Below are 21733 nucleotides of genomic sequence, written 5' to 3' on the forward strand. Positions count from 1 at the left end.
CTCCCTCCCTGCCTCCCTCCCGTCGGCGCCACCGCCACGTTATTCCGGGTTTGGGGCCAAGTCCCTCTTGGCTGCAGCGCGGAGGATTCCCCGGGCCACCTCCACCCCGCCACCCGGTCCCTGCCTCATTCATTCATTCTTTCCTTCATTCCCTCGTCCCATGCCCTCTCAGAGTAGAACATGCTTTGCTGCCATTTCTCCAGTGGGGAAACTGAGGCTGGGAGGGGCTGTCCTCCCACCCCAGACCCCCGACCTTTGTTGGATTTTCTAGATCTTCCTTAAGGATCTCCTGGGCCCCAGGGATAGGAGAGGGTGGGGGAGGCAGCAGGACCCAGGCCGAGTATGGGTTCTTAGAGGGAGCTTGGGGGGTGCCTACCAGGAGCAGGGAGCCTGCAGCCCCTCAGGGCTGGCAGAGGGGCTAAGAGTCAGAGAGGGCCAGGGCCTGCCTAAAGCGGCACAGCAGAGCTGGCAGAGCTGAGGTTCAGGCCATTTTCCATCTGGCGGCTTGGGCAGGTGGGCGCTGTCTCCCTGTGTGCCCCCGACCTGGGGCCTGGTGCCCTCTGATTTACTCTCTACAAGGCGGCACCTCTCTCCCGGTGTCTCTCCCTGTCTCGATTTCTCTGTGTGTCTCTCTCTGTTTCTCCCCCTCCCCTCTCTGCGACGGAGGTGCCTCTGCGTGCCAGGGCCAAGCGCCCTGTAAATCACCAAAGCTGGGATTCTGGCAGAGTCAGCATTCCCTCTCTCTCTCTCTCTCCCTGATCTCGTTCTCTCCTTCTCTCTCTCCTCCTCTCTCCCCACTTCTATCTCCCTCTCTCCTTCTCTCTCCCTTTCCATCTTTCCCTCTTCCTCGCTGTGTCTCTCCCCCTCTCCCCTCTCTCCCTCTCTCTTTCTTCTCTCTGTCTCTCTCTTTCTCCCTCCCTCCCTCCTTCTCTCTCTGTTCCTCTTCCTCTTTCTCTCTCTCTGAGCTGGCCTCCCTCCCTGTCTCACACCAAATGGATGGGAAGCGCTGCCTGGGCCTCCTGCCCCTGGCCACGGCCCGCCCCCAACTCTCCTGCCTGTGTCCACACCCACCTCACCTGGGTGCCCGTCTGCCTTGCAACACTTAGTGTGCAGGCACCCGTGTCCTGACCAGGACATATCCATGACCACACGCTGGGCGCACACGCGTGCACACTCCCTGACACCCACATGGACGAGGACACAGCTCTGCCTGCCTCGGATCTGCCCTAACGGGGGTCACCAACACAGATCTAGAGTGCCCCTCAGATCTGCCTGAAAATCTTGCTCAGGAGCCTCCAAACCCAATATAGTACCTGGTATAGAGTAGGTGCCAAATAACTGCTATAGAGTGGTGCCAAATAAGTGTTGCTGTGCTTGTGATTGTTGCTAAACTAATTCTCCTCTTTCCTGACTCTGGGTGGGTGACCTGCCCCCACCCCCCGCCCGACCCCAGACTGTTTCTCGCCCTGAAATGAAGTCAGCAGAAAGCCCCACTTCCTCAGGACTGCTGCAGATTCAGGGAGGCAACGCAGTTCTTTTCGTCTGTTTTTTTTTTCTTTTTGAGATAGAGTCTCGCTCTGTTGCCCAGGCTGGAGTGCAGCGGCGCGATCTTGGCTCACTGCAACCTCCGGGGAGGCAGAACATTTCTGAGGTCCACGGTGCAGGGCTTGGTACTCAGTCGGTGCCCAATAAATACCTGTTTCATGAATGAATGAATGAAGGAATGAATGCTTTTGGTTGAGAGGCGGGACTTTGGTCTTCCCCAGCCTCCCGTTTCTCTGCCAACATAAAATAAGAAACATAATGCCACTTTCCTCAGAGACATCACCTTAGTTCAACGCCTGGTACACAGTAGGTGCCAAATAAGCATTGCTGTGCCTGTGGTTGTTGCTAAACTAGTAATTGCATTAAACACCCCAGAGGCATTTTCCAATTTCCCTCCCTTCCCTCTGTGTGTATTTGCGCAGCGTAAGCCGGGCTTTGGGTTGGGTGACAAGGACAACGGTGACTTGGAAAGGCACAGGCTTGGACCCTTCTCTACTGTGGCATTTCTGTTAGTCTTTCTTTTTTCTTTCTTTTTCCTCCTTCCTTCCTCCCTTCCTCCCTCCCTCTTTCCTTCCTTCCTTCCTTCTCTCCCTTTGCCCCTCTCTCTCTCGGAATCTTGCACTGTCTCCAGGCTGGAGTGCAGTGGTGTGATCTCAGCTCACTGCAACCTCCGCCTCCTGGGCTCACGTGATTCTCCTACCTCAGCCTCCCAAGTAGCTGGGATTACAGGTACGGGCCACCACGCCCGACTAACTTTTGTATTTTTGGTAGAGACGGGGTTTCACCATGTTGGCCAGTCTGGTCTCAAACTCCTGACCTCAGATGATCCACCTGCCTAGGCCTCCCAAAGTGCTGGGATTACAGGCGTGAGCCACCGCGCCCGGCTAATTTTGGTGTTTTTAGTAGAGATGGGGTTTCACCACAAGCCCGGCCTCTGTTAGTCTTTTCTCCCTGCCCAGCCCTGTCCAGGGTCTCCCTGAGTATGACCAGCCCTGCATGGGTATCAGCCTTCTTTACACATGGGGGTGCATGGACTGGGGGGGGCGATCCCAGAGGCAGAGGATGGGAGCATTGCTTCAGTGGTCTGGATGCTGGAGATGCTAACAGATCAAAGCTATGCCCTCGTGGGACCAACAGTCTAGGCCGGGTCGGGGGCAGGCAGGAAACGAGGTGACCAGGACTCCTTGAGGATGTGGCGTGCAACAAACAAGGGGAAGGGAACCACGTGGGACTTGCAGAGTGTGCACGGTGCAGACCAGGTGTCACTGGACACTCTGGCCCCAGACTGTTTGCTCAAGGGGCCCAGGAGTGGGGTGGGGTGTCAGGGCCCAGGAGTGGGGTGGGGTGTCAGGAGGCCCAAGGACCGGTCCCAGCTCAGTTCCTTCCCGACGTCTGGAGGATTTCATGCCTCAGTCTCCTCCTCCAGGCAGTGGGCGCAATGATAGTCCCCACTTCATAGTAGGCTTTTTTTTTAATGGAGTCTTGCTCTGTCGCCCAGGCTGGAGTGCAGTAGCATCATCTGGGCTCACTGCAACCTCCACCTCCCGGGTTCATGCGATTCTCCCACCTCAGCCTCCCAGGTAGCTGGGATTACAGGTGTGCGCCACCGTGCCCGGCTATTTTTGGTGTTTTTAGTAGAGACAGGGGTTTCACCATGTTGGCCAGGCTGGTCTCCAACTCCTGACGTCAGGTGATCTGCCCGCCTCGGCCTCCCAAAGTGCTGGGATGACAGACATGAGCCACCGCGCCCAGCCCCCATTTCATGGTAGACTTGATAGCTCATCAAATGCTAGCTCATCAAATGCTCAGCCTCTAAGAGGCACAGCCTTGCTCCCTGCCTCTCTCCCCCACCTCCTGGGCCCTGTGGCTCAGCCCTCATTGTCCTCCCAGAACATCAACGCACAGAGGGAAGTAGGGGACCCAGGGTTCATTTTGCTGACTCATTACCTTGGCAGGGAGTTTGAACCCTGTGGACTCAGTTTACCCAGATTCCTCACTGTGGCCCACAAGGCCCTGCCCAGCCTGTCCTTGTCCCCTCCCCAACTCTCCCCTCCTCTCTCCTTCCCCCTTGCTCATTCTGCTCCAGCCACATGGGCCTCCTCGCTGTTCCTCTGACACACCAGGGGTGGTCCTGCCGCAGGGCCTTTGCACAACCCACTTCTCCCTCAGAAAATTTCCTGGCCTGGAGTGCCGTCTCTCAAGACTTTGTTCAGGTGTCTGCTCCTGCAAGAGACCTTCCTGGACCACCCCAAGCTAAAAATCACCCCCCACCCCAGAGATTCTCTGGTCCCTCAAACTGTTTTAAATTTCTTCAGAGCACTTTGCCCAATTTGACGTTTTATTACATATTTTGCTGCTTTTAACCATCCGTCCCTGCCTCAGATCTGGATCCAGGTGAGGGCCGAGCCCAGGTCCCTGCCAAGTCCTCAGCACCATGCCTGGGGCGGGCATGCAGCAGGCACTCGCTAAATGTTTGTTGAGATAGTTGAACGGCCTCTCTGGGAGCTGCTCACATGTCCACAGGCCGTGATTCTCTGAGCTGGGGGAAGGAACAGCCCAAGGTTAGAGCCTGATGCTGCTGCCAGATGGGCCTGGGATGGTCTGTGTGACCATGGACGAGTCATCTGACCTGGAGAAGAGGGCATTAGAACTAGGGCTTTGAAGGATGCATAGGAATTTGGGATAAGTGCTAAGTAGGTAATGAGCAGATTCTCATGAAGGATTGTTGCGTCACTTTCACCTGGAAACTTTTGGTTTGGAAATTGGAGTTTCATGTCCTGGTTTGCTGGCCTGGACTTTCAGAGTGGGAGGAGCACAGGGAGGTGAGTGAGGGGCATCGCCCAGTGGATGGCATGGTCGTTCACCAAGGGCTTGGATCCAGATGTCTCCCTCCCAGCTGCTGCTGCTCTCTTTGGCCAGGAAGTCCCAGTGGACTAAGCTGGGGTTTCCAGGAAAGACCTGGCCTTGTTCCCCTTCTCCCCATCACCTTGCAAGGAACCAGGTCACCAGGGCAAGGAACGAGCTCCCCTTTCTCCAGCGGGCTGCAATATCCCTTTCTGCCCATTGTACAGAATGAGAGACTGAGGCCTATCTGAGGTGATCTGTTCCCTAGCCATTCAGAAAATGAAAACAGACATTACTGTCACCCAGCCACCTTCTCTGACAGTGGGTGCCTCAACCGTGGGCCTCAGGATTGGAGATGGGGAGGTGATAGAGCTGGATGGTCCTGGCTAGATCTGGGAAACCCTGGGTTGAGAAGGAAAGGCTGCTTGAAGGAGGGGACACTGGAGATAGGGTGTTGAGGGATGTGTAGGAGTTTGGGAGGATTTTCAGCATCTAGCTTGCCTTGGTTATCTCTTTTGCTGGTTTGGGCCTCTGAGGGCAGTGGGAGGTCCCTGGGGAAGAAGCCCTGGTTATTGCAGGTCACGTGGCACAAACAGAGTGACAACCGGCCAACAGGGCCCTGCCTCTCACCTGCTCTGATCCCCTGGGGAGGACAAGGAAGGATGGGGCAGCAGGTCCATGACCCAGTTACAAGCTGTTTGTCTTCCTGCCTCTGTAACTAGCCGGGGTCACCACTGACGTGGGCCCCCACCCCTGCCCGCCTCCCTGGCACCTGTCCCCGGAAAGGGCACGGAGAGGGGGAGGAACATAGAGAGGGGAGGGGCAGTTAGGGAGGAGGAAGGGAACTCAGATCTAGGAGGGGCCAGAATGAGAAAAGGAATTCGCAGGAGGGGGGCTCGGAAGTGGGAAGAACTCAGAGAGACAGAGGTTGGGGAGAGAAGGAGTTGGGGGGGCAGTGATCACTGCCCCCCTGGCGGACGCCTCCCCTGTCCCTTCCAGCAACCTCTTATCACCAAGCCCCAGTAAGCGCCAGAGCTTGGGTGGCAGCCACGGCCCCAGCTGGACACCATTGTCCGGGCCTCCTGCCCTCCTGGCATCCCCTCCACGGGCAGGTCCTGCGCCTCCATGGATCCTCTCCGCCGCGTCCCACTGTCACCCCACACACCGCCCCCACCGCCCGGCTTCCCTGGCCAGACCATCTGGGCTCTGGTCCTGGCTCTGCTGACCGGCTGTGTGACCCTGTACAAACCGCTCTGCATCTCTGGGTCTTATGCAGGCAGGGGCAGGGACGAGGTTGGACAGGGCCTGGGCCGGGCCCCCTCCATCTCCCCTTTGCCTTAGCAGGTTGGCTGGGGAAGCGGGGGCAGCGGAAAAGGGCCCTGAGGTCCGGTCCCTGCTGCAGCTGTTACGGTGACTCACGCTTCGGGGGACACTTGGGTGGGGGAACTTCGCTGGTACAAGCTGACTCTGGTCTTGCTGGGTGGGAGGCTATTTTCAGAGCTTCAGTAATAGGTGAAATCTGATGTCCCGCCCCTCCCCCGAAGCACCCCATGGCCGGAGGTGGCCCAAGGGGATGTGGAGCACAGAGCAGGGAGGGTGATCTGGCAGCGGCTGCTCTGCCCATCCTGGCCTGGAAATGGGACCGAGTCCAGCCACATCCGCTGGCGCACACAGTGGGAGTGCAGGGTGAACATCTCCCTGACTTCCTGAGACCCCAGCCTCACAGAGAACAGGCTGTTCTGAGAAAGGGACCCATGGCCTTCCAGGGGGTCAGGGCCCTGGTTCTTATCCTCACACCGGCCCTGAGACCCTGTGGGACCTCAGCCAGGTCTCCACCCATCTCTGAGCCTTAGTTTCCATGCCACAGAACGCGCAGCGGGGCCTCAGGCTGTTCCCTGCTTCCTGGAAGATTGTCTGCAATCAAATGATCACAGCAATCGTGTCTGTAGTAATGAAAACACTCCAGTGTCTTGGAGGGGCTGAGGTGGGAGGATCGCTTGAGCCCAGGAATTTGAGACCAGCCTGGGTAACATAGCAAGACCCCCATCTCTAGTAAAAGTACAAAAATTAGCTGGGCATGGTGGCGCACCTGGAATCCCAGTTACTCGGGAGACTGAGATACGAGAATCGCCTGAACCCAGGAGGTGGAGGTTGCAGTGAGCTGAGATCATGCCACCACCTTCCAGCCTGGGCAACAGAGTGAGACATTGTCTCAAAACAGAAAAAAAAAAGAAAGAAAATACCCCAGTGCCTTGGGAGGCCGAGGTGGGAGGATCACTTGAGCCCAGGAGTTTGAGACCAGCCAGGGCAACATAGTGAGTGAGACCCCATCTCTGCAAAAATAAAAATAAAAATTAGCCAGGCATACTGGTTTGCACCTATAGTCTCAGCTACTTGGGAAGCTGATGTGGGAGAATTGCTTGAGCCTGGGAGTTCAGGGCCCAAGTGACCTAAGATTGCGCCACTGCACTCCAGTGAGACTCCCATCTTTTTTTGTTTTGTTTTGAGATGGAGTCTCGCTCTTGTCTTCCAGGCTGGAGTGCAGTGGCGTGACCTTGGCTCACGGCAACCTCCGCCTCCCAGGTTCAAGTGATTCTCCTGCCTCAGCCTCCTGAGAAGCTGGGATTACAGGTGCCCGCCACCACGCCTGGCTAATTTTTTGTATTTTTAGGAGAGATGGGGTTTCAACATGTTGGCCAGGCTGATCTCAAACTCCGGACCTCAGATGATCCACACGCCTCAGCCTCCCACAGGGCTGGGATTACAGGCATGAGATGCCCATCTCTTACACCAGGCTGAGATGCCCATCTCTTAAAAAAATTTTTAAAAAGTAATAAAAATCACAATAGCCCCAGCACTTTTTGGGAGGCTGAGGCGGGCGGATCACAAGGTCAGGAGATCGAGACCATCCTGGCTAACGCAGTGAACCCCTGCCTTTGCTAAAAAAAAAAAAAAAAATACAAAAAATTAGTTGGGCGTGGTGGCGGGTGCCTGTAGTCCCAGCTGTTCGGGAGGCTGAGGCAGAATGTCATGAACCCTGGAGGTGGAGTTTGCAGTGAGCTGAGATCGTGCCACGGCACTCCAGCCCGGGTGACAGTGAGACTCCCGTCTCAAAAAAACAAACAAACAAACAAAATCCCAATAGCAATGTAAATTGTAATGACAACAATAATCACAGCATTAATAACAATGTAGCCCTTTGAGAGCTAGTGGGAGGAGCTAGGTTTCTGTGCTAGGAAGGGATCACCCCTGTCCGAAATGCCCAGCCCAGCCTGGTCAAGGCAGGGAGAGGGCAAGTCAGTTTTGCTTCTTTCACTTCTTTCTCCCTGAATTTATTCCACCTTGAGGCTGAGAAACCAGGTCCCAGATGTTTTACATTTATTTTATTTTTTATTTTTTAGAGACAGGGTCTTACTCTACCCCTAGGCTGGAGTGCAGTGGCACAATCACAGCTCACTGCAGCCTCAACCTCTGAGGCTCAAGTGATCCTCCCACCTCAGCCTCCTAAGTAGCTGGGATTACAGACGTGCACAGCAGCAATTACGCCCAGCTAATTATTTTTGTAATTTTCAGTAGAGACGGGGTTTTGACATGTTGCCCAGGCTGGTCTGAAACTCTTGGGCTCAAGTGATCTATCCACCTTGGCCTCCCAAGTAGCTGGGACTACAGGCACGCACCACAAAAATTATGCCCAGTTAATTTTTGTAATTTTTGTAAAGATAGGGTTTTGCCTGCTGGGCACAATGACTCACACCTGTAATCCCAGCACTTTGGGAGGCTGAGGCAGGTGGATCACCTGAGGTCAGGAGTTCAAGACCAGCCTGGCCAGCATGGCAAAACCCCATCTCTACTAAAAATACAAAAATTAGCTGGGCATAATGGTGCGTGCCTGTAGTCCCAGCTACTTGGGAGGCTGAGGCAGGAGAATCATTTGAACCCGGGGGGCGGAGGTTGCAGTGAGCCGCAATTGTGCCACTGCACTCCAGCCTGGGTGACAAGAGTGAAACTCCATCTCAAAAAAAAAGAAAAAAGAGATGGTTTTTTGCCATGTTGCCCAGACTGGGATTGAACTAGACTCAAGTGATCCGCCCGCCTCTGCCTTCCAAAGTTCTGGGATTAAAGGCATTAGCCACCGTGTCCAGCAGAGATCCCAAATGCCATGCAGACTCAATTTCCCTTGCTGGAAAATGGGAAGAATGGGAAGGGTCTCCCCACACCCAGACAGGGAGCCGGGGGCCTCCCACTGCCCCACATTGCTCTCCAAGAGGCTGCCGTTATTTTCGTGGGGAAGTCAGATGAGTGCAGGTTCCAGTCCACCTCTGCCCCCCCATGGCCAGGTTCCCCCTCAAGGCCTCAATTTCCTCATCTGTAGCATGGATTTTGTGGCTGCCCTCAGACACCGATTCATCATGATTTGGGAGTAGGTTGAAGTCCCAGCTCTGGCCTGGTCTCAGCAGTCTCCCCAGCCCTCAGACTTTCTGTCTCCAGAATGGGTCTGCAGGGAACGGGGTGGCCCCTCTCCCAGCTCTGAACCTTCGTGACAGAGTCTCTGCTTCTCTGGTCTCTGTTTCTGTATCAGCACAGTGGGTTCGTGGAAAGGGGAAAGGAGGGAGAGGACTCCACCTGGGATCTCTCCTCCCTCTGATTAATCCTGGTACCCTTTAATCTCGTATCTTTTGATGCAGAAATCCCCCACCCTTCCATCAGGCCCTGACCTCCAGGCGGGCCTTGTGTCTGCCTGTGGACCTCAGCCAGGCCTGTCTGTACATCTGCTCTATAGGAATAAACTTTTGTATTCATGTTTTGTTCTCCCAAGACGGAGTCTTGCTCTGTCACCCAGGCTGGAGTACAGTGGCATGATCATCTCGGTTCACTGCAACCTCCGCCTCCCAGGTTGAAGCAATTCTCCTGCCTCAGCCTCCCAAGCAACTGGGATTACAGGCATGGCACCACCATGCCTGGCTAATTTTTGTATTTTTAGTAGAGACAGAGTTTTACCATGTTGGCCAGGCTGGTCTTGAACTCCTGACTTTGTGATCTGCCTCCCTCGGTCTCCCAAAGTGCTAGGAATTTTTTTTTTTTTTTTTTGAGACAGAGTCTCACTCTGTCACCCAGGCTGGAATGTAGTGGCGCGATCTCGGCTCACTGCAACCTCTGCCTCCTGGGTTCAAGCGATTCTCCTGCCTCAGCCTCCTGAGTAGCTGGGATTACAGGCATGAGCCACCATACCCGGCTAATTTTTTGTATTTTTAGTAGAGATGAGATTTTACTATGTTGGCCAAGCTGGTCTCAAACTCTTGACCTCAAGTGATCCGCCCACCTCAGCTTCCCAAAGTGCTGGGATTACCGGCATGAGCCACCGTGCCCGGCCTCTTTTTTTTTTCTTTTTTTTTTTTTTTTTTTTTTGAGTCAGGGGTCTCACTTTGTCACCACTGGAGTGCAATGGTGTAATCTTGGCTTACTGCAGCCTTGACCTCCTGGGCTCAATCGATTCTCCCACCTCAGTCTTCCAAGTAGCTGGGACTACAGGTGTGCATCACCATGCCCAACTAAGTTTTGATTTTGTAGAAATGAGGCCTCACTGTGTCATCCAGGCTGGTCTTGAACTCCTGGGCTCAAGCAGTCCACCCACTGTGGCCTCCCAAAGTGCTGGGATTACAGGTGTGAGCCACCATGCTTGACCACCTACCCTAGTTCTTTTTTTTTTTTTTTTTTTTTTGAGACAGTTTCACTCTTGGCACCCAAACTGGAGTGCAGTGGCATGATCTTGGCCCACTGCAACCTCTGCCTCCTGGGTTCAAGCAATTCTCCTGTCTCAGCCTCCTGAGTAGCTGGGATTACAGGTGTGCTCCACTATGCCTGGCTACATTTTTTTGTATTTTTAGTAGGGATGGAGTTTTGCCACGTTGGCCAGGCTGGTCTTAAGCTCCTAACCTCAGGTGATCCACCAGCCTCGGCTTCCCAAAGTGCTGGGATTACAGGTGTGAGCCACTGCACCCAGCCTTTTTTTTTTTTTTTTTTTTGACAGTGTCTCACTCTGTCGCCCAGGCTGGGGTGCAGTGGCACCATCACAGCTCACTGAAGCATTAAACTCCTGGGCTCAAATGATCCTCCCACCTCAGCCTCCTGACGAGTTGGGACTACAGGTGCAAACCACCACGCCTGGCTAATTTTTGTTTTTTGTTTTGTTTTGTTTTGTTTTGTTTGTTTGTTTTGTAGAAATGGGGTTTCACCATATGGCTCAGACTGGGTCTCAAACTCCTGGACTCAAGCAATCCTCCCTCCTCGGCCTCCTCAAGCGCTGGGATTACAAGTGTGAGCCATTACACCCAGCCCAAGCCTAGTTGCAATAGGCGGAGAATAGGTCCACGACATCTTTGTTCTCCCAACCTCAGTTTTACCCGTCTGTACAATGGGCCCTCCATGAGCTTCCACTTGGCCCCCTTAGCTTGCTCTGTCTGTGTACTGGGGTTCAAGATAGGTCCTCCGTGGTTGGGCAGGGTGGCTCACACCTGTAATCCCAGCACTTTGGGAGGCTGAGAGCCAAGGTGGGCGGATCGTGAGGTCAGGAGATCGTGACCATCCTGGTCAACGTGGTGAAACCCCATCTCTCCTAAAAATACAAAAATTAGCTGAGTGTGGTGGTGGGCACCTGTCATCCCAGCTACTCGGGAGGCTGAGGCAGGAGAATTGCTTGAACCCAGGAGGTGGAGGTTGCAGTGAGCCGAGATTGTGCCACTGCACTCTAGCCTTGGTGATAAGAGCAATACTCTGTCTCAAAAATAAAAAAATAAAAATAAAAAAGATGGTCCTCCACAAACTTCCGCCTTGATTTGTGCCTCTCACGTAGTCTAAGTCTCAGTTTGCTCATCTGGGCGATGGGTTCTCGCAGGTCCCTGATAAGCTTCTCCTGGGTCCTCCTGGCCTTCTGTGTGCCCCCGGTGGCGTGCACTGGTCTGCAGCAACCCCCTGCCCACTTCTGCCCAGCCCCTCCCACTCTGCGGGTCTGTCCAGGGCCCCTCCGACCTCAGGCTTTGGGGCTGGGCAGTGGGTCCGCCCTCCGCGTCCCTGGCACCCCTGACCTCTCGCCTCTCCGGCCTGCAGGATGAGTTCCACCCGTTCATCGAGGCCCTGCTGCCTCACGTCCGCGCCTTCGCCTACACCTGGTTCAACCTGCAGGCGCGGAAGCGCAAGTACTTCAAGAAGCACGAGAAGCGGATGTCGAAGGACGAGGAGCGCGCGGTCAAGGACGAGCTGCTGGGCGAGAAGCCCGAGGTCAAGCAGAAGTGGGCGTCGCGGCTGCTGGCCAAGCTGCGCAAGGACATCCGGCCCGAGTGCCGCGAGGACTTCGTGCTGAGCATCACCGGCAAGAAGGCGCCGGGCTGCGTGCTCTCCAACCCCGACCAGAAGGGCAAGATGCGGCGCATCGACTGTCTCCGGCAGGCGGACAAGGTGTGGCGGCTGGACCTGGTCATGGTCATCCTGTTCAAGGGCATCCCGCTGGAGAGCACCGACGGCGAGCGCCTGGTCAAGGCCGCGCAGTGTGGCCACCCGGTCCTGTGCGTGCAGCCGCACCACATCGGCGTGGCCGTCAAGGAGCTGGACCTCTACCTGGCCTACTTCGTGCGTGAGCGAGGTGAGGTGCAGCGGCCTGAGCGGGGCGGCCAGCGGGGAGGGGGTCTGATGGCAGTGACGCGGCGTGAGGAGGGTCTGAGGGAGGAGGCCAGTGCCTGTCGATGTGATGTGGTGGTCTGAGAGGGGACGTGGGCCTTGGAGAGGGTCTGATGGGGGTGACACGGGGCCAGGAGGGTCTGAGGGAGGAGGCGGGTGGGTATCGGTGTGATGTGGTCTGAGAGGGGAGGCGAGTCTAGGAGAGTATCTAAAGTAGGTGATATGGCACAAGGAGAGTCGGACAGAGGAGGCCGGTGCATATAGATGTGATCTGGTGGTCCAGGTGGGGCAGCGGGCCTGGGAGAGCGTCTGAGGGGGATGACATGGTGCAAGGAGAGTCTGTAGGAGGAGGCTGGTGCATATGGCTATGATGTGGTGGTCCAAGCAGGGAAGCGGGCCTAGGAGAGAATCTGATGGGAGTAACATGGTGCAAGGAGGGTCTGAGCGAGGAGGCTGGTGCGTGTAGATGTGATGTGGTGGTCCAAGGGGAGAGACAGGCCTGGGAGAGCATCTGACGGGGGTGACACGGTGCAAGGAGTGTCTGAGGGAGGAGGCCAGTGCATGCAGGGCCCAGGTAACTGCTGATGGTATGTGGAGGTCAGATGGGAGAGGCAGGCCTAGCAGAGGTCTCAAGTGAGAGGGTACAAGGAGGTTTTTTTGACGGAGGAGGCAGGTGGGCTATGGTGCTCCAGTGGTAGAGGCAGGGTCTCACCCTTACGTCTGAGGGAGGAAGCAGGAAGGCCCTTGAGGTCTTGGGGGTGAGAATGTCCTGGAGGGTCTTGGGTGCAACTGACGGCCTTGCTGGAAGCAGGGATGAGGAGAGGAGCGGGACAGGCCATGCCAGCCCTCCAGGGAGAGCCGGGAGAGTCCAGGCACTGCTTCCTGTGAATGTTTGTTGGTTGATCAACTCTCAGACCACGCCAGCAGAGAGGCCTGATGAGGCAGGCCCTGCCAGCGGGCTGTTTGCCGGTGGTCAAATGCCTGATGTTGAGACCAGCAAGCTTTGCGGGGGTGAGGAAATCCAAGGCGGCTTCCCAGAGGAGGAGGCACAGCTGAGCTCAGCTCTGCAGGATAGCCAGGCTGTAGTGAACAAGGGGATGCCCCAGGGGGCCTGGCAGGAGCGTGGAGATGGGAGGCCTGATGCCTGTGCCTCTGGTCCCGGTGCTAAGAGCAGGGTTGGTCCTGTAGCTTCTTGGCTGTGTGGCCTGCTTGGACTTCAGTTTCTCCCGCCTGCCAAATGGTGGAGATGATCAGAGTCCGTAGCTGGATGGGGCTATGGGAGGTTCCAGAAGATCATGCGTGTAGCCACGTGCAGGGTGTCAGCTGCACCCCAAGACCTGAGTGGGTGCACAGCACCCCTGCCATGCCCACCCAGGCTGTGTCTGGAGCATGCGTGAACACTCACATACCCAGGGGCTGCCAGAGCATGTGGGATGGGTGCACGCCAGACGCAGACCCATGCAGGTCACCAGCCCAACCCCAGCCCAGGCAGCACTCTATAGAAAGAGGCAATTGCACAGCCTGAGAGGGAGGGGCATTTGCCGGAACAAGGGGACCTCTGGGACCAGACTGCCTGTGCTCCAGACAAAGCCCTTCTTTTCCCCAGCTGTATAGACACAACCCTTTTCTGTGCCTCAGTTTCCTCCTTGGTGCAATGGGAGTAACCGCCATGCCACCTTCTAGAGCTGGTGCAAGAGTGAGACGGGGTCATGGGCTCCCAGGCTCTATGGTGTGTGGAAGGAGAGCAGGGCAGAGTTACCCAGTGTTTTTTTTTATTTTTATTTTTTATTTTTTATTTTTTCTGGAGACAGGGTCTCGCTCTGTCCCCCAGGCTGGAGTGCAGTGGTGTCATCTCGACTCACTGTAGCCTCAACCTCCCAGGCTCAAGCGATCCTCCTGCCTCATCCTCCCAAGTAGCTGGGACTACAGGTGCACACCACCATGCCCAGCTAATTTTTTATATTTTTTGAGAGATGGAGTCTTGCTATATTGCCCAGGCTGGCCTCAAACTCCTGGGCTCAAGCCATCCTCCCGCCTTGGCCTCCCAAAGTGTTAGGATTATAGCAGGCAAGAGCCACTGCACCACACCAGTTACCCAGTCTTTTTTTTTGGGGGGGAGATGGAGTTTCACCCTGTTGCCCAGGCTGGAGTGCAGTGATGCGATCTCGGCTCGCTGCAACCTCCACCTCTCGGGTTCAAGCGATTCTCCTGCCTCAGCCTCCCCAGTAGCTGAGATTACAGGCGCCCACCACCATGCCTGGCTAATTTTTGTATTTTTAGTAGAGACAGCGTTTCACCATGTTGGCCAGGCTGGTCTTGAACTCCTGACCTCAAATGATCCACTGGCCTCAGCCTCCCAAAGTGCTGGGATTACAGGCGTGAGCCACCGCGCCCGGCAGTTACCCAGTCTTGATCTTGATTCTTTGACCTTGACTTTAGCATCTTTCTCCTCCCCCACCCCCACCAATGAGCAACAAACCTACTGGGGCTGGCTGTGAGGGGCATTGGGGACGGTGGGGGGCAGAGAGGTGGGCTGGGCGACTGCCTGTTGGGGGCAGGAGGCAGGGGCCACCGTGGGGGCGGGGGTGCTCATCGCCACGCAGCCAGACCTCTCTGCCACCACACATCTTCCTTGCCCGGCCCCACCCCCACCTCCTCCACGCTGAGCTGATAAAATTTTGAAGCGAGCTTTCTGCTGCAGTCAGCACAACCTCTGGGCACCTCCCCACCCCCACCCGGCCCCTCCCGCCTCCGCTCAGCAGGCAGGCCTGTGCCCCGGGTCAGGTTGGCCTCTTTGAGTGAGGGCTGCACCCTCCCTCGCCCCCAGCCTGCCCCCTTCATCCCCAAAGGAATCCCTGCTTCAGTTGGCCCCAGCAGGCCACACACCCCCCAAATTGGCCCCAGCAGGCCACAACCCGCCCCCAGTCATACCATCTGCCCACTGCGAGTGCTCCAGCTCCTCATGGGGGTGAGAGCTGGGCCTGGACTCCAACCCCAGCTCAGCTGCCCACTGGCTGGGTGATCTGGGGCCAGTCACTCACCCTCTCTGTGCTTCATTTTCTTGTCTATAAACTGGGGGGCTCAAAAATGGTTGCCTTGTGGGAATGTCACGTGCCTAGGGTGAGGGTTCAGTAAACCACCAGGAGGCACCGTGAAGACCAGGCATTAGGCCTGGGGCTAGGGCCCTCCATGGTTATCGTTACTAACATTATCCTCTTCGGGATTGGTTTGTTTATTTGTTTTTGTTTTTGTTTTGAGATGGACTCTTGCTCTGTCGCCCAGGCTGGAGTGCAGTGGCATGATCTCGGCTCACTGCAAGCTCCACCTCCCAGGTTTAAGCAATTCTCCCGCCTCAGCCTCCCGAGTAGCTGGGACTACACATGCCCACCACCACGTCCGGCTAATTTTTGTATTTTTAGTACAGATGGGGTTTTGCCATGTTGGCCAGGCTGGTCTCCAGCTCCTAACCTCAGGTGACCCACCCACCTCGGCCTCCCAAAGTGCTGGGATTACAGGCGTGAGCCACCACAACTGGTCTTTTTTAGTTTTTGCAGAGATAGGGTTTCGTCATGTTGGCCAGGCTGATCTCGAACTCCTGGGCTCAAGTGATCCTCCTGCCTCGGCCTCCCAAAGTACTGGGATTACAGGCGTGACCCCCTGCGCCTGGCCCATCCTCCTCATTCTGATTATAATCTCCCACTGCCAGGCCTTTCCTTATGCTGTTCCCTGAACATAGAATGTCTTTCCCATATGGAAAACCCCAACTCTGGCTGGGTGTGGTGGCTCACGCCTATAATCCCAGCACTTTGGGAGGCCATGGCAGGTGACTCTCCTGAGCTCAGGAGCTCGAGACCAGCCTGGCCAACATGGCAAAACCCCATCCCTACCAAAAATATAAAAAATTAGCCACCAGCCTGGCTAGAAATTCTTTCCCATTCTCACAGCTACCCTGTGAGGCAGGGATCATTGCTGTATGCTTTTTTTTTTTTTTTTTTTTTTTTTTCAGATGGGGTTTCACTCTGTCGCCCAGGCTGGAGTGCAGTGGCATGATCTTGGCTCACTGCAACTGCTGCTTCCTGGGTTCAAGCGATTCTTGTGCCTCTGCCTTCCGAGTAGCTGGGATTACAGGCAAGTGCCACCACACCTGGTCAGTTTTTGTGGTTTTAGTAGAGACTAGGTTTTACCATGTTGGCCAGGCTGCTCTCGAACTCCTGGCCTCAAGTGATCTGCCCGCCTCGGTCTCCCAAAGTGCTGGGATGACAGGCGTGAGCCACCATGCCCGGCCTGCTGTATGCATTTTACAGAGGAGGAAAAAGAGGCTCAGAGGAGGGATCTGACCTGCTGAGGTCACACAGCCGAGAGTGGGCCAGGTGGGATTTGGACTCAAGCAGCGTCTACCTCTGCCCTGTCCTTGACACCAGCCTCATCCTCTGTTAATGTCGGAAGAGGATGAGCAGAAATTGTGGTGCGTGAGGGGGCAGTCTGCTGGCATGATGTGGTCACCTTCTGGCACGGTTGTGTGAGGATCCCACAGGCTGAGGTCTTACATAGGGTCCCCAGGCTGTGGCTGGCCTCAAGGCCTCCACGCTGATCCGGGCGGTTGTCACCTTGACAGCAGGAGGATTGGCCACCAGCTTCCTTTTCCGAACCGAGAGTCCCCTTGGCTGTGGAGTGTCCTGGCCCAGCCAGAGTGCAGCGTCTGGCTTTCATCAGCCCTGCTGGGCAGCTGAGGCCCTGGGATAGATGCGGAGGGAGGCATGGGCATAGGGCCTTGGTTGGCCTCTTGGGGTATGCAGTGTGGATGTTGGTGGAGGGGCACCTGCCACAGGGCTGAAAGCAGCCACCACTTGCAGTGTCACAAGCGAGAGAGGGGGTCAGGCGAAGTGGCTCTCTCCTGTCGTTCCAGCACTTTGGGAGGCTGAGGTGGGTGGATCACCTGAGGTCAGGAGTTCGAGGCCAGCCTGGCCAACATGGTGAAACCCCATCTCTACAAAAAATACAAAAATTAGCCAGGCGTGGTGGTGGGCATCTGTAATCCCAGCTACTCGGGAGGCTGAGGCAGGAGAATTGCTGGAACCCGGGAGGTTGCAGTGAGCCGAGATCGCGATACCGCACTCCAGCCTGAGTGACAGAGTGAGACTCTGTCTCAAAAAATAAAAATTAAAATTAATAAGAAGAGGGTGTCAGGGAGCAGCAGGAAAACAAAGCAGGGAGGGGCGTGGAGAGGGGCTGGGGGCCACTCTGGATGGGGAGGGCTTCTCTGAGGAGGCATCTTTGAGGTGAGGCTTGAAGGGGGTGGGGGAGCCTGGAGAGGCTGGAGGGAGGGGGCACTGGATGGGTTGTAGCCAGTACGAAGGCCTGGAGCCCAGGAACAGCATGTGGAGCTGGCTGGATGTTCAGGGGGTAGTGAGTGGCGAGGGCTGCTCTGTGGCCTCCCGGTGAGGGTGACCAGCCGGGGGTGGGGCGGGAGAGGGTGACCCGGGTGCTCTCTGACCTGCCACGTGCTGGTGAAGGAGGCTGCAGGAACCAGGGCCCAGAGAGGGAAGCCGCCTGCCTACCCAGGGACTAAACCCAGCCAGGCCTCCCCGCCCCCTCTGGCAGCCCAAGAAACCTGAGGCGCGGGCGGGCACCATGCCAGGGCTGGGTGGAGGAGGGGCTGCCAGGCCCGCCCGCCCCAGCAGCTGCCAGCCCGCCCCAAGCCGCCAGCCCAGATGGTGCCCATCTGCTGACGCCGCCATGGGCCAGCCTCCCATTCCCGCCTTGCATCGTGCCAAGCTCCTGCAGTCCAGCGCCTGGAATGGCGCAGTGGGCAGAGCCCGGCCTGGGAAGCTCACAGCATGCCAGAGAGGCTGCCCTGGGTGCCCTGGAGAGGGTGGCAGGAGAAACGTAGGAAGGGGACATCCCCATCACTTCCTGGGTGGAACTGGGGAGCAAGGACCCTAACAGGGATGATGATGGTGGCAAACATACATGGAGTTCCCTCTGTGTGCCAGGCTCCAAAGCCACTGTCACCCTAACTGGTTTAATTCTCTCCCCCATCCAAGGAGGAAGGGACTTTGACCTTCTGTCGTGTTCTAGTGGAGGAAGCAGAGACCCAGAGATGGTCAAGGTCACACAGCTCCTCGGGGCAGAGCCGGATTGAGTATCCAGAACCCCTGTGTAAAAGGGATCGAGGCCAGGCGAGGCAGCTCACACCTGTAATCCCAGCACTTTGGGAGGCTGAGGCAGGAGGATCACTTGAGGCCAGGAGTTTGAGACCAGCCTGGGCAACACAGCGAGACGCCCCCAACACACAACTTTTTTTTTTTTTTTTTTTTGAGACGGAGTCTCGCTCTGTCGCCCAGGCTGGAGTGCAGTGGCCGGATCTCAGCTCACTGCAAGCTCCGCCTCCCAGGTTCACGCCATTCTCCTGGCTCAGCCTCCCGAGTAGCTGGGACTACAGGCACCCGCCACCTCTCCCGGCTAGTTTTTTTTTTTGTATTTTTTAGTAGAGACAGGGTTTCACCTTGTTCGCCAGGATGGTCTCGATCTCCTGACCTCGTGATCCACCCGTCTCGGCCTCCCAAAGTGCTGGGATTACAGGCTTGAGCCACCGCACCCGGCCTACAACTTTTTAAAAAATGAACCAGGTGTGGTGGTGTATACCTGTAGTCCCAGCTACTCGGGAGGCTGAGAAGGGAGGATGGCTTGAGCCCAGGAGTTGGAGGTTGCAGTGAGCTGTGATCCCATCACTGCACTCCAGCCTGGGTGACAAAGCAAGACCTCATCTCTAAAAACTGTGTGTTTTTTTTTTTAAGGGGTAATTGAGGCCAGTTGTGGTGGTTCACACATGTAATCCCAGCTACACAGGAGGCTGAGGCAGGAGAGTCGCTTGAACCTGGGAGGCGGAAGTTGCAGTGAGCTGGGATCACGCCACTGCGCTCCAGCCTGGGTGACAGAGTGAGACCCTGTCTCAAAAAACGGAGGGGGGGGATTGAAACCCCTTAAACCTGTTTTCAAAAACAAACTGAAAGTGCCCTTTGAGGTTATCTCGTGGAAGCCACAGCCTCTGAGTCATCTGGATCATACAGTACAGTCCGTGCACACTCAGGGAGTGAAGGAATGAATGAGTGAAGGAAGGAATGAATGAAGGAATGAATGAGTGAATGAGGTGAACCCTATGGAAGGGGACCAAGCCCGGGGCCAGGGTGTCCATGAAACTCACCCTGAGCTTGATGACAGGAGAAAAGGGTCTCAACCTGGGAGTGAGGTGCCTGGGTTAGCCACAGTGCCGCCCTGGCTTGCTGTGTGGCTTTGAGAAAAATCCTGCCCTCTCTGGCCTGGAGTTGAGGGGAGTGGAGGGTAGGAATGGGCAGCCTTGTGGGCCACGGACAGGAGCAAGCCGGGTCCTCACAGAAAGCCTCCCGGCCTCTTCCGCTTTTATTGATCTTCATCCCGGCCGTGGGTTGCCGCGCTGGGGAGACAGAGAGGCCATGAGCGTGGGTGACGGTGCCTGTTTATTTGTACAGTGGACAGAATTTGTGTTTTCGTGTGCTCCAGGCGGCGTGGGGCACATTTCTCCTCTTTGAGCCTCTGTAGAATGGAGAGAATCAGAGCTGTGCCCAGTGCATTAAGGATTGGAGTCAGTGGGCCGGCGTGGTGGCTCACGGCTGTAATCCCAGCACTTTGGGAGGCTGAGGTGGGCGGATCACAAGGTCAGGAGATCGAGACCATCCTGGCTAACACGGTGAAACCCCGTCTCTACTAAAAATACAAAAAAATTAGCCGGGCGCAGTGGCGGGCACCTGTAGTCCCAGCTACTCAGGAGGCTGAGGCAGGAGAATGGCGTGAACCTGGGAGGTGGAGTTTGCAGTGAGCCGAGATCCCGCCACTGCACTCCAGCCTGGGCGACAGAGACAGACTCTGTCTCAAAAAAAAAAAAAAGGATTGGAGTCAGTGGTCTCTGAGAAGCATATAGAAGGCACTCAATAAATGCTCATTTCCTCCCTGGATCCTCTCCCCAACCCCAGGAGGGAAGGAGGGAGGCCCTGGTGCTGCCGCGAAACCCTAGGCCTCCTTTTCCCACCCCAGTGAGCCAGTGGGGGCACCGGTGACCCAGGAGTGGTTGTTGCCAGAAGCTGTCACCCTCTCCAGGTGTCTGGACAGCAGAGGGGTTCCTGGCAGCAGCAGCCTGGTATCCCCACAGGGCCGGACAGCCAGGTGTGCCAGCCGTCTGTCTTTGCAGAGAAGGTGGCTGCCGGGTGTGAGTCGCAGACACCAGCTGATGGTATATTTATAGCGATGGCAGGAGTCCGCGGGGCACACGTCAGTGGTAAAGAGGGGTGGGCAGGTGGGGTCCAGCTCCCACAGCAGACGAGAGCCCACCAGGACTGGCCAGGGAGCTGAGCAGAGTGTCAGGGAGAATGAGGGGCACATTCTCCAGTTGGGAGGCCCAGGCTCACACCCCTCCGCTCAGGAACTGCGTGATGTTTGCCAAGCGGCGTTAGCCGCAGGCCTCAGTTTCCTCCCCCATCAAATGGGGATGATAATAATGCTGCCCACCTAATAGGGTGGCATAGGATCCAGTTAGTGCATGAAAAGCGTGCGGACAGGGCCAGGTATACAGTTAGCACTCAAAAGTGATTTGTTGCCTGGAAAAGGGAGGGAATCCCGACATGGGCTATAATGTGGATGCACCTTGACGATGTCACACTCAATTAAATAAGCCAGACACAGAAGGATAAATCCTGTGTGGTTCCACTCCTAGGAGGTCCCTGGAGTTACCAGATTCACAGAGACAGAAAGTAGGATGGGGGATGCCAGGGGCTGGGGAGGGGGCTGAGGAGACAGAATGTTTCACGGGGACAGAGTTTCAGTTTGGGAAGATGAGAAGGTTCTGGAGAGGATGGTAGTAATGGTTGTACAACCCTGTGAATACACTTAATGCAGGGTTAATGCCGCTGAACTTAGAAATGGTTAAAAGAGAGGCAGGAGGATTGCTTAAGGCCAGGAGTTCGAGACCAGCCTGGGCAACACAGCGAGACCTCATCTCTACAAAAAATGTAAAAATTATCGAGGCGTGGTTGCATACACTTGTGGTCCCATCTACTCAGGAGGTTGAGGCAGGAGGATCGCTTGAGCCCAGGAGTTTGAGGCTGCAGGGAGCTATGATCATGCCACTGCATTCCAGCCTGGGCCAGAGAGCAAGACCTTGTCTCAAAACCAGAACCAGTCCCCACAAAAAAATGGTAAATTGACGTTATCTAGATTTTACCACAATCTAAAAATGTAGCTCTAGTTGTGAATAATGACAATAACAAGTAATAATGTTATATATATGGCCAGCTGCAGTGGCTCTACTAAAAATACCAAAATTAGCCGGGAGTGGTGACGCAAGCTTGTAATCCCAGCTACTCGGGAGGCTGAGGCAGGAGAATCATTTGAACTCGGGAGGTGGAGGTTGCAGTGAGCCGAGATCATGCCACTGCATGTCAGCCTGGGGGACAGACCAAGACTCCATCTCAAAAAAAAAAAAGAGAGAGAGAGATATTATCTCATTTAAATTGCTAGGCACCCCCTATGCTCAATTCACAGATGAGGCAGTAAAGCACAGAGTTGGCAAGAAACTCACCCAGGGTTACACAGCTGCAGGGCAGAGCTGGACGAGAACCACAGTGATGATGGTCATGATAAT

General features: G+C 55.8%; 1 protein-coding gene across 4 annotated transcripts in view; it reads left to right on the top strand.

Moving 5' to 3' along the window:
• NFIC (nuclear factor I C) overlaps positions 1-21733 on the top strand; it is a 112398-nt gene that overhangs the window by 10478 nt on the left and 80187 nt on the right. For all 4 annotated transcript variants that reach the window (XM_030935794.1, XM_010367296.2, XM_010367297.2 and 1 more), the window contains exon 2: positions 11494-12025. In XM_030935794.1, coding sequence (XP_030791654.1) covers positions 11494-12025 — 532 coding nt within the window. The remainder of the gene's footprint in view (positions 1-11493; positions 12026-21733) is intronic.

The sequence above is a fragment of the Rhinopithecus roxellana genome, chromosome 8 (genome assembly GCF_007565055.1).
Source record: "Rhinopithecus roxellana isolate Shanxi Qingling chromosome 8, ASM756505v1, whole genome shotgun sequence".
NCBI classification, from domain to species: Eukaryota; Metazoa; Chordata; class Mammalia; order Primates; family Cercopithecidae; genus Rhinopithecus; species Rhinopithecus roxellana.